Here is a 15,361-nt window from a genome sequence, read left to right on the forward strand (position 1 = left end):
GTAGATATTGGGAAACTAGTGTGAAAGGGGGGCATTTTTGTGATAAGAACTGAAATATATTCGGGGCTCACTTCATGAACTGGGACAGGCTTTATGTGCATTGAATATGTTTTCTATGCCGTGCAATAAAGTCAAAATTCTGACTGCCTTTCTGAAGACTCTGCTTGTTTTTTCTTAAGATTTCTCCACAACACATTCAAACTATTCATAGTTCTGAAACTAAAAGCATTTCAAACACCTTTGTATGTTTATAGCAAGCACACGTTAGTGCTGAACATCTTTTAATAAACAGTGCAGGAGAATGCCTAGCCTTATGTGGCCAAAGTGTATAGGCAAATGTGGATGATGAAGGCATTAATGCCAATGAATGGCCCACACATTCCTCAGACCTGAATTCAATTGAGAACCTCTGGGATGTTATGTATCGTTGCATCTGTCGCCGCCAAAATGCACAACAGACTGTCCAGAAGGTCACTGATGCCCTGATCCAGGTCTGGGAGGAGATCCCCCAGGACACCATCTCCTGTCTGATCAGAAGCATGTGCACACAATGTCAAGAGTGTATATGAGCACAATGGACCCATACACACTACTGAGTCACATTATGAGTTGCAGAGTTGAAATTCATTGCAAGTTGGATCAGCCAGTGATTTCAATTTTTGACTTTGATTTTCGGCATAATGTTGAATCTGGCCCACAATGGGATGGTGATTTTGGTTTCCATTGAATGTTGTTACATCATTTTGTTCTCAACGAATTACACAGTATTAATCAATAAAGATTTTCCAGTTGAATATTTCATTAATTGAGATCCGATGTGTGATTTAAGTGTTCCCTTCATTTTTTTACGTAGTGTATATGGGTTGAATGTCCTGTTCTTATCAAACATGTTTTTATGTTCATACCTGCATTACCGTTACTGCTCCATAAGTGACCGCTGACCAGTACACCGTTCCAACCACCACACCAGCTGCAGCAAATGGACTTAACCGGGACAGTGCACGATCTAGCTGTTGGAGAAAATATACCAAAGGGCCTGGAAGACAGATATAACAAATCCTAACTTCAGCAAATACACACAATTAAATTCAGATCAAATATTTTCATAATGAAAATGGCTTAAGACCACTTACTCAGTACAGCAAAAAATGTATAGATACTAAATGAGTTATTCATTTTTAGTGAAAATAATCAATTAAAATGCATCAATTACTGTCTATCAATATTATTATATACACACAAACACATAAATTATGGAATTATACATATAAACATATGAAAGAAAAATTACTATATTAAAATATTTTTCATCACTTATAAATATACAGTAAGCAGCATACAGTATATCTAAAAATGCTAACTATTTCTAGGCCTAAAGAGACTTAACTGCTTCCTTCCACATTTGTGACATATTTTACTGACATTACAAGTAACCTAATTAGATAGATAGATAGATAGATAGATAGATAGATAGATAGATAGATAGATAGATAGATAGATAGATAGATAGATAGATAGATAGATAGATAGATAGATAGATAGATAGATAGATAGATAGATAGATAGATAGATAGATAGATAGATAGATAGATAGATAGATAGATAGATAGATAGATAGATAGATAGATAGATAGATAGATAGATAGATAGATACTCATACACGGAGCTGCTGAAAAGGCTGCCACTCACGGCGGCGCCGGATATTACTGAGGCAATGTATTTAAGTTTACTGGTATACATACAGAGTCAAGTGAGATTCTTATTTGCATGTCTAACTGATCCAACAAAATGCAACACCATGACCATGACAGCTCAAAAATTACTGACTTAATTGGTACTTTTAGCTCTCTATAAAAAGCCAAATATTGTTTGGATCCTCTTCTTGTTTTTACTTCTTTTTTCCCCCCTTTTGCTTATCAACAGTTTGAATTCATTGTTTAGCATCCACAAAAATAGCCAAATCTGCTCACCTAGCCCTTTTCAGGTAAACATCAGTGCCTAGCTTATATTTTTTTTAGCATATCCATTGTTATTTTGATTCAGTTTGGTTTTTTATCAAAATCAATTTGCAAACGCCAATATTTCACTTTTATTTAATTGTCTTCGTAAAGCTAAAAAATAAAATCCGCAAAACCTCCAGTGCTTTTTCTAAGTGTGTTTATGTCTGCTCCTACCATGTTCCCTGTTGATTATGAGAATGAAAAAAAAAAAACTGAGTGAAGATCAGAAGAGGAAGAGTTTAGAACAGGGAAGGTTTGATCTGGTGGTTGCAAATGGTTTGGTTTTACACAGGATGTCAGTTAATGTAGTACAATATTGAAAGATAAAACACGTTACTGAATATGAAGAGGTCATCCAGGCACATGCAGTGTCTGCAACTTGCCTCCTGAAGGCACAACTTCTAAGCAAAGTTCCATAAGGTGTTCACTGTTCCTGTAAGAGCAGACAAGCAGCTGAGGAACAGAGATAAAGGTGTAGTGACTTGTTGTATTGTAAAACATACTTTCGCCTAATTAACTTGCACCCTAAAAAATACTCGTACTTTGTCTGTGGTTAAGTAACTACTAACCAGTAATGTCTGCGCAACATAAGCCCTCATCCATCCATTTCACAAGGCTTCTGCTCTTCTACTGAAAAGCTACAAGCATAAATAAAAACAGCAGCCTCTGTGGCTTTCTTTTGTGTGAATTACTCAGTGTTAATGTATGGGAAAAACTGCATTACCGGCCATTTTATTTTAATTTGTTTAGCAGTTGAATTGAGCTTCCTAATTATAACAATGGATATTCACACTAGCCCATTCATTTTGAATTAACATTTGTAAAAGCACATGATTACTGGAAGTCAAATATACAACCATATTTGTGAGCAGAGGTTAGTAATAGGAAAATAAAAATTAATGAAATTTTAAAAACTGTGTGATTTTATAATGTCAGATTTTAATAGGGGGAATCTTACTTCAATGTTTATTCAGATTGAAAGTGACAGTAAAGCTTCACTAGGTAGTTGCAGTAACTCTGTGTCCAATGAATTTCAAGTGCATCTTACAAATTCCTACCTGGAGGTGGCTATGTAAAGTACCTATGTACACCATAAAAAATAAGGATTTAAGAAGCTGTTAAGAACACCAGCTGCAAAGTCAGTACTAACTGCAGGGGAATGTTATAAAATAAATACCCACATAGAATATATAGATATAATATGTATTATGATTAGCACGGTAATGAATAAACAACTTTGTTTTTCCTTATATAAAACTCAGAGAGAGAGAGAGAGATTTAATGATTGGGAGACACAAACAACATCAAGGCAGGCAAAACATACAATGAAAGCTTAAAAATATTCAGAGGAGATCTAAAACAAAAATGGTTGGAAAAAACATGTTATTTGAGCTGCTTCTTTGAGGCACATCTATTCATAAAAATATTTCATTTTAAAAAGAAAAAAAATGTTTCCTTTGCTAATACTTCATAATATTATTGTGAGACATTACACCCGGTTTTGGACTCTTTACAAAAAATGTGTATATATAAGTTGATATATTGTGATCTTCAATCTTTAAGGTATTTTTGTAACATATGAAAAATATTGGATATACCTGCAATATCAATTTAAGTCCATATCACCCTGTCCTTTTGGTGCTATAGGTATGACTATCTTAAGGATATGTGGCCCATTTGTGAGACAAGGGAATGACTTAGAAACAGATGAACCATTAAATGCAAGCAAGAAGTATGTAAGCAAGTTCTAGTCGAAAAAAACACCAATGGTTATTTTCTTATTCGCATATGGGATATCATAAGTTCTTTGGATGTCTCTGCTTTAGTAATCCTAATATTGATAAGATGAAAACATCTCTGCGCGTTATATACTGTATCTTTTTCTACCTTTTTCCAGTTCTGTTTTAACAAAGAAGCTGATTTCACATGCTCTACCCATGTTAATGCAGTAGAATTTTTTTAACACACCCTTCAAGTTCTATCACTTCTTACTCTTTACTAGACTGTGCTAAAACCAGCAGAAACATCATTTGATTTCCACATTGAAGCACAGAAAGTTTCAAATACACGGATCTTCACCATCACTGTTTTCTGCTACACATAATTTAAACTTTACTAAAACTCATTCTAATTTTTTGAACATGGTTAATGTTACTAATACACTTAAAAACAAACTACTATGTTTAATTCATGTCTATTTTACTTACCAAGTTTAGGGAACATTATAATGTATTCAGTGCCACATTGTGGGCATGTCACACTGCAGGAGCCATTGCCCTTCTGCTTTTCATCCAGCCAGCGCTGTAGACAGGACTGATGAATCCATTTTGTGCTACCTTTGCATCTGCAAGGGCTTACCCATTCTGCTGACCTGTCATCCCGTTCAGTAGCAAAACACACCCAGCAGTGCCTAAAAAGAAAGCCAAAAATCCAGCTGTATTTTTGTGAATTAGACATGACTTACACAAAATGTAACTCTTTATCCTAAAACCATTAGGAATAATACCAGTGGAATACTAAAAAATATTAAATAAAGTTAGTGCATGAAAATAGCAGCATGGACAACCAAGGGTGGAGTTTAGGGCCAGTATCACTGAGATTCATAGGCAGTGCTAAATTTAACAAAAAAGGAGAACACTGGATAACGTTAAGAAGAAGTGGGATTTAATACTGTTGAATTGCTAAATGGTAGCACATATAACCCAACAAACAAACCACAACCACAGCCTTTGAATCAAATTTTTCTGTATAGAAGATTCTGCAGCTAATTGTTAAAGGGTAATCAAACTCAATTTAATTAATCGTTTTATGTAGAAATTGTGAATTAAAGAAATAAGTAATAAATAAAGATTGATGCCAAAATTGGCACATAAAATAGGAAAGATTATTAGCACACATGGTCTAACTTGGACTATGAGTTGAAAAAAAGTATTTGTTCATATAAGCTCAATCAACTTCCCGGCAAGTAACAGGACTTTGATTGGTTTCTGATGGCAACCACAGTACTGAATCATTGCCTAAGCATGCCCTATAAAATCCCAGTTTTCCCTCCTTTTGGAACCTTTAGGCACACTGCGATATAAGCAAAGGCTAGGACCATGCATTGCTAACTTTATCTATAACTCTCCTGTGCTACATACTCTGTAGATATTTTACGAGAGAGCAACTGGAGTGACAAAAAGATTCTTCCTTTAGCAGTTCTTGGGGAAGTCAGGACTGCTATTCAAGCAGTCATGGGTCAGCACTCTGAAGGTATCTCAAGCTTGTCAACGGACAGAGATGGAACAACCATCAATTTGTTAAAAGAAAAGACTGGTCTTTGATTGGAGTTTTTTAATATATAATATTAACATGCTTTTTAAGATTTTTTTCTCATTTTACTAAAAATTTGTTATCTGTTCTGGGTGAGGGTTTTCAAGTGATATAGGATTACATATTTCAATTGTTTCTGTGTTATGAGATTGCCTGTAATTGAAGAGACTTGTTTTAAATCTTGTAGCTTTGTTTTAGTGAAACTTATATTAGAAAGTTATATTATTTAACTTCTTCTATGCTGCATTTATCTGGAACAAAAAAGATTAACAAAGTATACGGCAAACAATTATTCAGAGCATTCCGACTTTTAAGAGATTTAATGCACAAAAGAGCACCGTTTATTTTATAGTACTACTGGAAGACTTCAATACCCTGGGTGTTGATTGGGGCTATCAAAATAACCAAAATTAGGATTCAAAATTTCATACTAAAATTAAGCATACTCAAACCTATGTTAAAATTCTGGATTTTACATGTATATTTGCACTGTATTTTTCTATGTTTTATTAAAAGTTTTACCTTTTCACTCAAGGGTTGTCTGTAAACCATTACATGCTAATGACTCATGTACATCTGCAGAAAAGAATCAAGTGAAAAATGCAGCCATCAAATAAAATTGATAAAATACACCCTTCACAAAAACAGGGATTTTTTGTGCACAGATGGACATTTTCCAAGACAGTGTGGAAAAGGACACAGCTTCCATTGCTTTTTTTGTACATATAAAGCACAAAAGCAACCCAGACAATAATCATCAGGATTATTCAAACCTGTTAATCAATACTGTTGGTCCTTCATATCCATGGGTTCCACACCCATTGACTCAACCAACCAGCTTTTTATAGATGATAGGGTGAGGAGCTTGACAATAATGCAAGACTTGGGAGAAGAATCATTACTTCTACGGATCGAGAGGAACCAATTGAAGTGGTATGGGCATGCAGTTAGAGTGCTCAGTTTATACATACCATGGGAAGTGTACAAGGTATGACATACTGGAAGACCATGTACAGACAGATCAAGGTCATGATGGGAGTATTACATTAGGGATCCTAAAAAGTAATACTTCACTGCATCAATGGAAAGAATTATTATTACTATCACTTTCACAGTACATCATCACAAAGTATATTTCACAAAGATAAAGCAAAATCATTGGTCTTGGTGCATGTTGCCAATCATTTTTCCACTCTGGCACAAAAAAAAACTAATCGTTTTACTATTTAAGTACACATAATGCTCCAGCTAAAGTCTAATATGGTACACAAGATCCTGAAAAGAAATGCCCAAGCTGTCTTTTTGTCACTTTTGCCTGAATGCATGGAGCAGCAGTACCCTCAATTTGTTTGTGGGCTGCCTTATTAAAAACTTATGGAGTATAAAATTTTGATTACAACGAACACAAAATAATGGAGTAAATCTTTGGTAGCAGGGATCACATCTTCTGTTTAACTGTAGGAAAACAACAGATATCCACACACTGATGTAATGGAGATAAACTTCCAGTGTATCAAAGGCAAATGTGCATGCAAAGAAACCTAGATATCACCAAGGTATAAGTAAAACAAGTTCAGGCTGAAGAATCAAATTCCCTACTAGCAGCATCTACAGATATTTGGAAGCCTTGTAATCCAAAGATGAAAAGCAATTAATTTTATTAGACCACTCAGTATATACATAGAATATTATAGAATGCCCAGAAACGGGTAAATGGCCAGTTGGCCTGTGTTACCAGAACTGTGACTCTGTATTACTTACAAGTGACTTATTTTCTGTAGTAATACTTTGAACACTTTTGTATTCTCAACTGGCTATATCTTAGTTAAAATGTTAAACAGATAAAAACACAAGCCCACCACTTCCATAAAATTGAAATTGCTCTTTTTACTGTGTATTCATGTATGTACTGTACTGTTTTTTTTTTTGTTTTTTTTTTATTATCGCTGAAAAAACAGTGTATGCCCTCTGAGCCTGAACTCAGTGAAGAGTGCTATACATACTGTATATTGAGAAAAAAAACTGAATTCAACTAAACTGAATCTAGATATTGAACAAAAAACAACTCAATTATGGAAACATGTAGAACTACACAGGAGAAACAACTAGATTTTCCCCTGAAAACTGCTTAGCGCATACAACTCACAGAGATAGGAACATTTTAATGTGTAAAACATTTCATTATAATTCTTGTGCCATTTCACAACAGTACTGTGGTCAACAGTGATAAAGACAGTGGTGTAGAGATGTAAAGCAATACCTCAGTTGATGAAGAAAATGAGTTCCGGGACTTTAGTTCATTATAAGAAAATTCCTTATCAGAAGCAGATGCACCATAGGAGGAATATGGATGCATATTGTAGTGACTCAAATGTAAGAGACCTGTTTTTTTTTTTTTTTATTCCTGGCCAAAACTGCTGTCTCCTTCCTCAGATGCCCTCCATTCCCTGCTGTTGCCCTCCTGATCTTCCATGTGACTCCACACTCTCTTCTGCGTTGCTCACTGTGTGAATATTCACACTGCCACACACCTTACTTAGTGTCAAAGACAATGCCACCCACCTATCTGTTCCAAACTCCACGGGCTAATCCAGGCCAGGATCCTTAACCCTCCTGTTATGTTGCGGGTCAAATTGACCCATTTTAAATGTTAAAAAAATCTAAAAATAGTTCAAAGTATTTTCCAGTATGAAACTTCTTCTGCTTGGCTTAATAAGTGTAATCAACATATAAAATGAAAATGGTTCCTTTCACATATTTGCAACCCCACATGTTTATATTACATAGATACTGTTTGGTTCAATTTGACCCAGCAGTCAAAGTGGAGGTTAAAGGGGTCAGAAGTGTCAAATACTATTTGTTTCTTTGCAACTGTGAGACATATTTCACTCCAATCACACACACACACACACACACACGCACACATGCACACACTCCCTATTTGATTGACCTCATCTGTAAAGTGTGAGAATGCAGGTGTTATTATGACGTTTGACAGGAGCCTTTTCTGTTCGCGTGGGCAAACTCCATCACATTAAGTGGACAGTCAGCAGAGGAGGAGCAAATCATATAAAGATTCTCTGAAAGGGAGTCCTACCAACATTACACTCTGCAGCTACATGTAAAATACTCTCTCTCAGAGCTTTACAAAATAAGCAGCAGTAGTAAACAGGTGACAGCCCTGGAGGCTCTGGAACTCATCTTTGACCATGACAGTGAAATAGAGGAGGATGTGTCTGAAGATGACCATCTTGAGGTCAATTCTGTATCTTATGATTCTGATTATGAACCAAGTGAGGAAACTGCTATTCATATTCCTCCAAGCAAGACATTCACATCAAAAAATGGTGAAATACAGTGGTCTTCATCCCCATCAGGCAAAACTGTCTGCAAAAAACTAAACATAAAAATGGCAGTGACTCGTGTGACAGACATCAAGTCAGCTTTTGAACTGGTCATGCCCAACTCAATACAAAAAAATCATTCTCGAAATGACTAATCTAGAAGGAAGGTATGTTTTGGGGGAGAAGTAGAAGGAACTAAATAAAATGCATTTACATGGATATTTGGGGTTCCTCATCCTGGCTGGGGTCTAAGTCAAAGGATGAATCAACAGCCAATCAGGGATATATTTTGTGCCACAATGTCTCTAGAGACTTTTCATATTTTCTCCAGTGTAATCCGATTTGATAATTGAGAGACAAGGGCTGTCAGACAGGAGAGAGAGAAGCTAGCAGATATTAGGACAGTGTGGGACAAGTGGGCAGAGCAACTTCAACTACTCTACAACCCAGGCCTTAATGTCACAGTGGATGTAAGGCTAGTGGCATTCAGAGGTCGCTGCCCATTTAGGCAATATATCCCTTCCAAACCAGCTAAATATGACATAAAAATCTGGGCAGCATGTGATGCAAACAACAGCTATGTATTGAACATGTAGGTTTACACTGGAAAGTCGGTTGGAGGAGCCCCAGAGAAGAATCAGGGTACGAGGGTCATGCTTGATATAGCACAAGGTCTCAAGGGGCACAACATAACCTGTGACAATGTTTTCACAAGCTACAACTTGGGTTAGGAGCTTCTAAAGAGAAAGATCATGATGGTCGGAACTGTCCAAAAGAACAGGGCTGAACTCCCTGCTGAGCTGCTGATAACCAAGTACAGGGCCCCTCAGTCTTCCATGTTTGCCTTCACAGACACCACATCCCTAGTGTCTTACTGCCCCAAAAAGGGGAAAAATGTTGTGATCATGAGCACTTTGCAGAAAAATGCTGAAATCAACACACAAGGGGACCAGAAACCAACTGTGATCCTAGACTACATTGCCACCAAAGGTGGGGTTGGGTGGCAAACTTGGACAAAGTCATGGGGTCCTACAGCACCAATCGAATGTGCGCTGCCTGCTGGTCATCTTTTACAATATGATTGATGCATTAACCTACAACACATTTGTCATTTGAACGGAGATCTTTCCCAAATGGAATGTGTCAAAGCTGTACAAGAGGCGCATCTTCCTTGAGGAGCTTGGGAAAGCGCTTGTGGTACCACATATACAATTGAGGCAGCATATGCCAAGGATCCCAGCTGCTGCAGCTACAGTGTGGGAGATCCAGGAGAGGACTTCACCTAGTACACCAGTGCATGAGATAAGTGTGTGTGTGTGTGTGTCTTGGGATCAGCAAAAAACAAAGTAATCATTGTCCTCTTTTTTTAGGTTGCTGCCTGGGGGGAAAAAGGAAGAAAAAGAGGTTCCAGGTCTACAAGCCATCTGATGATGTCAAGACGAGCCTGTGTGAAATGTGCAAAATTAATTTGCACAAAGCAAACTGTGATGACATGTCCCTCATGTGCCATGTAGATGCATACACATGCACCTTGTTCATTTCCACATATTTTTTGTGTATTTCTGGTTCTAAATATTGCATAGTGTTCACTATCACAACGTGATGACGTCACTTGTGTGCTGTGAAGACTCACAAACACACATACACACGTACCATGTTCATATTACTCATCTCTTATTTTGTTGTTTTGTTATTTTGTTCATTTCTAGATCAAAAACAGTGTTTAAATAGTTTACTTTCAACACAAATCCTCATGACTCGTTTGTCTTGATTTTAAGTCTTGAACAGAAGAGGTGTCTCGTGTTAATTTAACAACATCACTCAATAAAAAGAAAAATAATCAAAATGTAAAACAAAATTTAAAAAAAAAATCAATGTCATGTAAAACTACTGTATTTTACATGTAGGTCTTTCCAATGTACTGTACATTAAAAAAAGTTTTAAAATGCATTTTTATGAAAAATGAGTGAATTATCCACATTGAACCACAATCTGTGAGAGATTAGGAACACCACTGCACTAAATACTGATTGAAATGGTTAGTAATGGACTTAATAATGAGATATAAACAATGTTTATTGGGAATTTTTGGTTTCTGACACTTTGGATAATTAGAACATGCCCCGGGTCTAACTGACCCAGGAACATCATTGCTGTTCCTGAGAAACAAACAAAACACGAGGGTTAAGGTGACTCGCCAGTGAGGATGCAGTCAGGCCAATGTATTTCAGCAGAGGCAAAGTTCCACATGAATTATTTCAGATAATTGTTTGCTACTCGTACCCCATCCTCCACCGGTTCCTTTCATGGCCATGTACTATTCCCAGTGATTCTGTTGCATGGCATTTTTTATTGTTCAGTTTCTAGCCCTTTGCAATCTGCACAATCTAAAAATAATTATGTTTTTCTATGCACAATATCAATGAAAGACAATGACTATTCCACACAGGGAGGTTGCATAGTGACTATCATATTAGTCTAGGAAAGGAATACAATATGATGAATACATATTGTATTCATGCACAGCTCAATGCAGCAGTCAGGACAGTAGAAGCTTGTTTCTTTGCGCAATTTTATTATATTTATTTCTGTTGCTTGCACAAGAGATGGTAGGATGTGCCAATTTTATTTAATAAAAAAAGCTACATTTTCTGAGGATTCTTAAACTGAGCTATTACTGTATATCCATCTTAAGCAGGAATGGGGGTGGTCATTCACAATCTGACCTAAAATTAACTTCTGCGTAGATTTCATCACTGCCATTTGTGGGAAATTTAATGTAGACCTATGCTGTACTATATCAACAGACAGCAGGTCAAGGTAGACTGTTTTACCAGTATTGTAAATTGGGTGGGTGAGAAGAGAGGATGTGTTAGTTATTGGGGATGGGAATTAAATTATTGGGGTTTAAGAATTTAAAAAAAAAAAAAAAAAAAAACACACACAATCGGTTAGCACCCAAGACATTCCTCCTTCCAACCACAATGCACTTTACTGAGAAAACAAGACCTCAATGTAGCTTCCTTGTCAAAAATGCATATGGATCCTATAAATCAAAATTGCACAACTTAATCAAGTATCACAGCCAGCAAAACATCCTCTGGCAGACCAGGTAAACTGGGTAGATAAGAACTTTTAAATACATTAAGTGTCCAGGCACCAGCACCTTTTATAATGCAGGCATAGAAGCAATGGCAAGGGTTACTCAGGTAGCCTGCAAACAAACTAGAGAGAAAGCTTCAGACTGAGATTCTGGAGTTTGCTGCATGGGAAAACTAAGAAAAATATGTGTCAGAGGTTTCTTGAATTCAGGACATAATATTATGAGTACAATAAGAAATGGTTATCATATATAGTAGTTATCATGGGGTAAATAGCATATTAAAAAACTGTCTACTGGCACAAACCTTCTGAAAGCTACTTAAAATCACTCCCTTTTAAAATTTGACATTTTTAACATATACAAACAAAATCAAAATAAAAGACAAAATATCAAGGACCAAATAATGCTAGGAAGAAGCTCTATTTTGTTGTTTGGTAAGCAGTGATTGTGATATTCTGTAGGTTTTTTTGTGAATTACTCACTTTTCTGAAACTTCATCTCCTGAAGCCATTCTCTTCTGAATGAGGTCGTGCAGCTGCAAAGCCTATCATAGGATCTTCCTCATAAATTCTGTGATGTACTCCTCTGAGAATCCCATGTAGGCAAAGGAAATGCTAACAAAACGATAAATAAAGTTGCTAATGACAGAAGGAACTAGCAAAGAAATGAAAAAAAAAAAAGTTATTAACCTAGAACTCCACTTAAAAAATAAAAGCTTTATCAAAATATGATAAAGTAACACATTAGCATGTCCACCAAATCCCAGGTGGAAAAGCACTGAAAAAGGGTAGGAACATGCAATTGCAGCTCTCGATTAGAACACCTACACTGTATAAATACAGTCGAGTAAACCTCACCACCCCCAAAGATTTATTGCCACTACTAAATTTTATTTGGTTCCCAGCATTCTGGACACAAATGTATTCAGTTACAGAACACATACTGTATAGTAATATGGGCTATGCTCCCATAACATTTTTCTTCTTTTTAAACCTTTAAAGCTCCTTGTGGATTGCTGGTACTGCTAGTGACAGTGGAAAAGGAGTAATTTCCAATGGGTCCCTAATATACGCTGCTTTTAGGACATTAGTATTACATAATGGGCTATGGCTATGCCCTTTGCTCCTGCCTAGAAACCCATACTGTGCAGTAGTCATATGATGAGGAAGTTAGGGAAATAAGGAAAACTATTGATGGCGGCATTGTTCGGGAATTTGCATTTTTACCTTTGCAACATCCACCATCTAGAGCTTCCCTCTCTTGTGATTTTCCCTAGCACTCTTCTGTTTTTTGAACTTTGGTTTCTTAATGGGATTTTTGAGTTGGCTTAGAGTCTTGGTTACTATTGTAATACCAATCTATGCCCATTAGCCTTTTTATTTTAACTACAATTTTTTCTTTGCCCTTTCTGGATTTGGTTTCTGTTTCTTCTTCTATTGAGCATATGACCATTGTCCAATTTTTTAATTTTCCTTTTCAAATTAGTCTTTTTTAAGTTGATCATTTTTACTTACATTAGCATTACTATTGACTCACCTTTAACTGCCATGTAACTTTGTTCAGCACATTCAGTTGTGCTTTGCTGAGCTGCCTATTATCTTTTGCTATTGCTGTAACAAGTCTGCACATATCTTATTTTGGAGAAATAACCGTAGCTATGAAAATAAAGCCAACTTCTCTGCATCGATTGTTTGCTTCAGTAAACAGAAGGCTGGGCACTGGCACACTTTCTAAAAATAAAATTCAGCTTGTTTGCATAACATTTCCATAGGCTTATATGTAAAAATTCCCATTCCAAAGCTTGGGTCATCTTTTTAACTTTTTGTTGTTAATACAAAATACACTGTGAAACACATGGATATTTTTACACTTCAGTGAATCTCAGCTCAAATTCCAATTAATTTTACAAACAGTGACTCATTTCTGGTTTTAACAAAAACATGTCAATACCAAAATGTCAACATAAATACAGTAGAAAAGGAATGTCTAGTGTCCACTGCTGTGCTGATGCAGATTTAGTACACATCCTTTTTGTGGTATGTTTTGAGATGGTCAGCAATGCACAGCTCAATGCAGCAGTCAGGACAGTAGAAGCTTGTTTCTTTGTGAAATTTTATTATATTTATTTCTGTTGCTTGCACATGAGATGGTAGGATGTCAATATCTGACATTCACGATCATTGCATCCCTGGTGTTATTGCAGGCTTCCTCAGCATAACACTGGGTGACTTTCACAGTTCCACTGACATGAACATTGAGAATTGCTGTATTGTAAACAGTGTTTAAGGGGCCAGCATCTTGCTTGCCCCTGCTCCTAATCACAATTATTTAGCTTTCTTACAGAGCAGCTACTATCACATCATGGTGAAGGTCTCTGTGCTAAATTCACCAGGAATATCATGGCAATTCAATCATACAGTACCGTATCGTGCATCAGTTTCACTTCACGTGTCAACATCTGAAGACCAATTCACATCATCATCATCACTACTATCGCTCAATTCAAGCAACGGTTCAGTTTTAGTTTATTCTCAAACTGCATTTATGGCTTTTTGTTTGCCATTGTGTTTTTCATGTGTGCTCCATCACACTCATGAAAACTGACGAGTTACCTTAGTTACCATAAGGTTGCAGAGAGCATAGAATTTTTTTTTTTTTGCAGCATGATGTTATTTCATCTGTTAGACTGCAGCAGAATACTGTCCTGAGAGTTGTTGGGGATTGACACTATAAAAGTGCCTCATAACACATCACCCTGAACCTGACTCAGATTTAGCCATAATTTCATAGAATTCTGAGCCTCAGTCATGCTTGGGCTTAGCACTAAGTATCCATCCATCCATCCATTGTCTCCCGCTTATCCGAGGTCGGGTCGCGGGGGCAGCAGCTTGAGCAGAGATGCCCAGACTTCCCTCTCCCCGGCCACTTCTTCTAGCTCTTCCAGGAGAATCCCAAGGCGTTCCCAGGCCAGTCGAGAGACATAGTCCCTCCAGCGTGTCCTGGGTCTTCCCCGGGGCCTCCTCCCGGTTGGACGTGCCTGGAACACCTCACCAGGGAGGCGTCCAGGAGGCATCCTGATCAGATGCCCGAGCCACCTCATCTGACTCCTCTCGATGCGGAGGAGCAGCGGCTCTACTCTGAGCCCCTCCCGGATGACTGAGCTTCTCACCCTATCTTTAAGGGAAAGCCCAGACACCCTGCGGAGGAAACTCATTTCAGCCGCTTGTATTCGCGATCTCGTTCTTTCGGTCACTACCCATAGCTCATGACCATAGGTGAGGGTAGGAACATAGATCGACTGGTAAATTGAGAGCTTCGCCTTGCGGCTCAGCTCCTTTTTCACCACGACAGACCGATGCAACGCCCGCATTACTGCGGATGCCGCACCGATCCGCCTGTCGATCTCACGCTCCATTCTTCCCTCACTCGTGAACAAGACCCCGAGATACTTGAACTCCTCCACTTGGGGCAGGATCTCGCTACCAACCCTGAGAGGGCACTCCACCCTTTTCCGGTTGAGGACCATGGTCTCGGATTTGGAGGTGCTGATTCTCATCCCAGCCGCTTCACACTCGGCTGCGAACCGATCCAGAGAGAGCTGA

At 37.5% G+C, this 15,361-nt stretch overlaps 1 protein-coding gene across 2 annotated transcripts in view; it reads right to left on the minus strand.

Moving 5' to 3' along the window:
- The window catches only part of marchf5l (membrane-associated ring finger (C3HC4) 5, like), a 32,912-nt gene that overhangs the window by 13,765 nt on the left and 3,786 nt on the right, over positions 1-15,361 (minus strand). The window contains exons 2-4 of one of the 2 annotated variants that reach the window (XM_028799404.2): positions 12,242-12,373; positions 4,208-4,410; positions 906-1,036 (exon numbers count right to left, since the gene is read on the minus strand). In XM_028799404.2, coding sequence (XP_028655237.1) covers positions 906-1,036; positions 4,208-4,410; positions 12,242-12,270 — 363 coding nt within the window. In that variant the 5' untranslated portion in view covers positions 12,271-12,373. Of the gene's footprint in view, positions 1-905; positions 1,037-4,207; positions 4,411-12,241; positions 12,399-15,361 lie in introns of those variants that run through there. The other variant, XM_028799412.2, reaches the window with a different exon arrangement.

This window comes from Erpetoichthys calabaricus, chromosome 1 (genome assembly GCF_900747795.2).
Source record: "Erpetoichthys calabaricus chromosome 1, fErpCal1.3, whole genome shotgun sequence".
Classification (NCBI taxonomy): domain Eukaryota; kingdom Metazoa; phylum Chordata; class Cladistia; order Polypteriformes; family Polypteridae; genus Erpetoichthys; species Erpetoichthys calabaricus.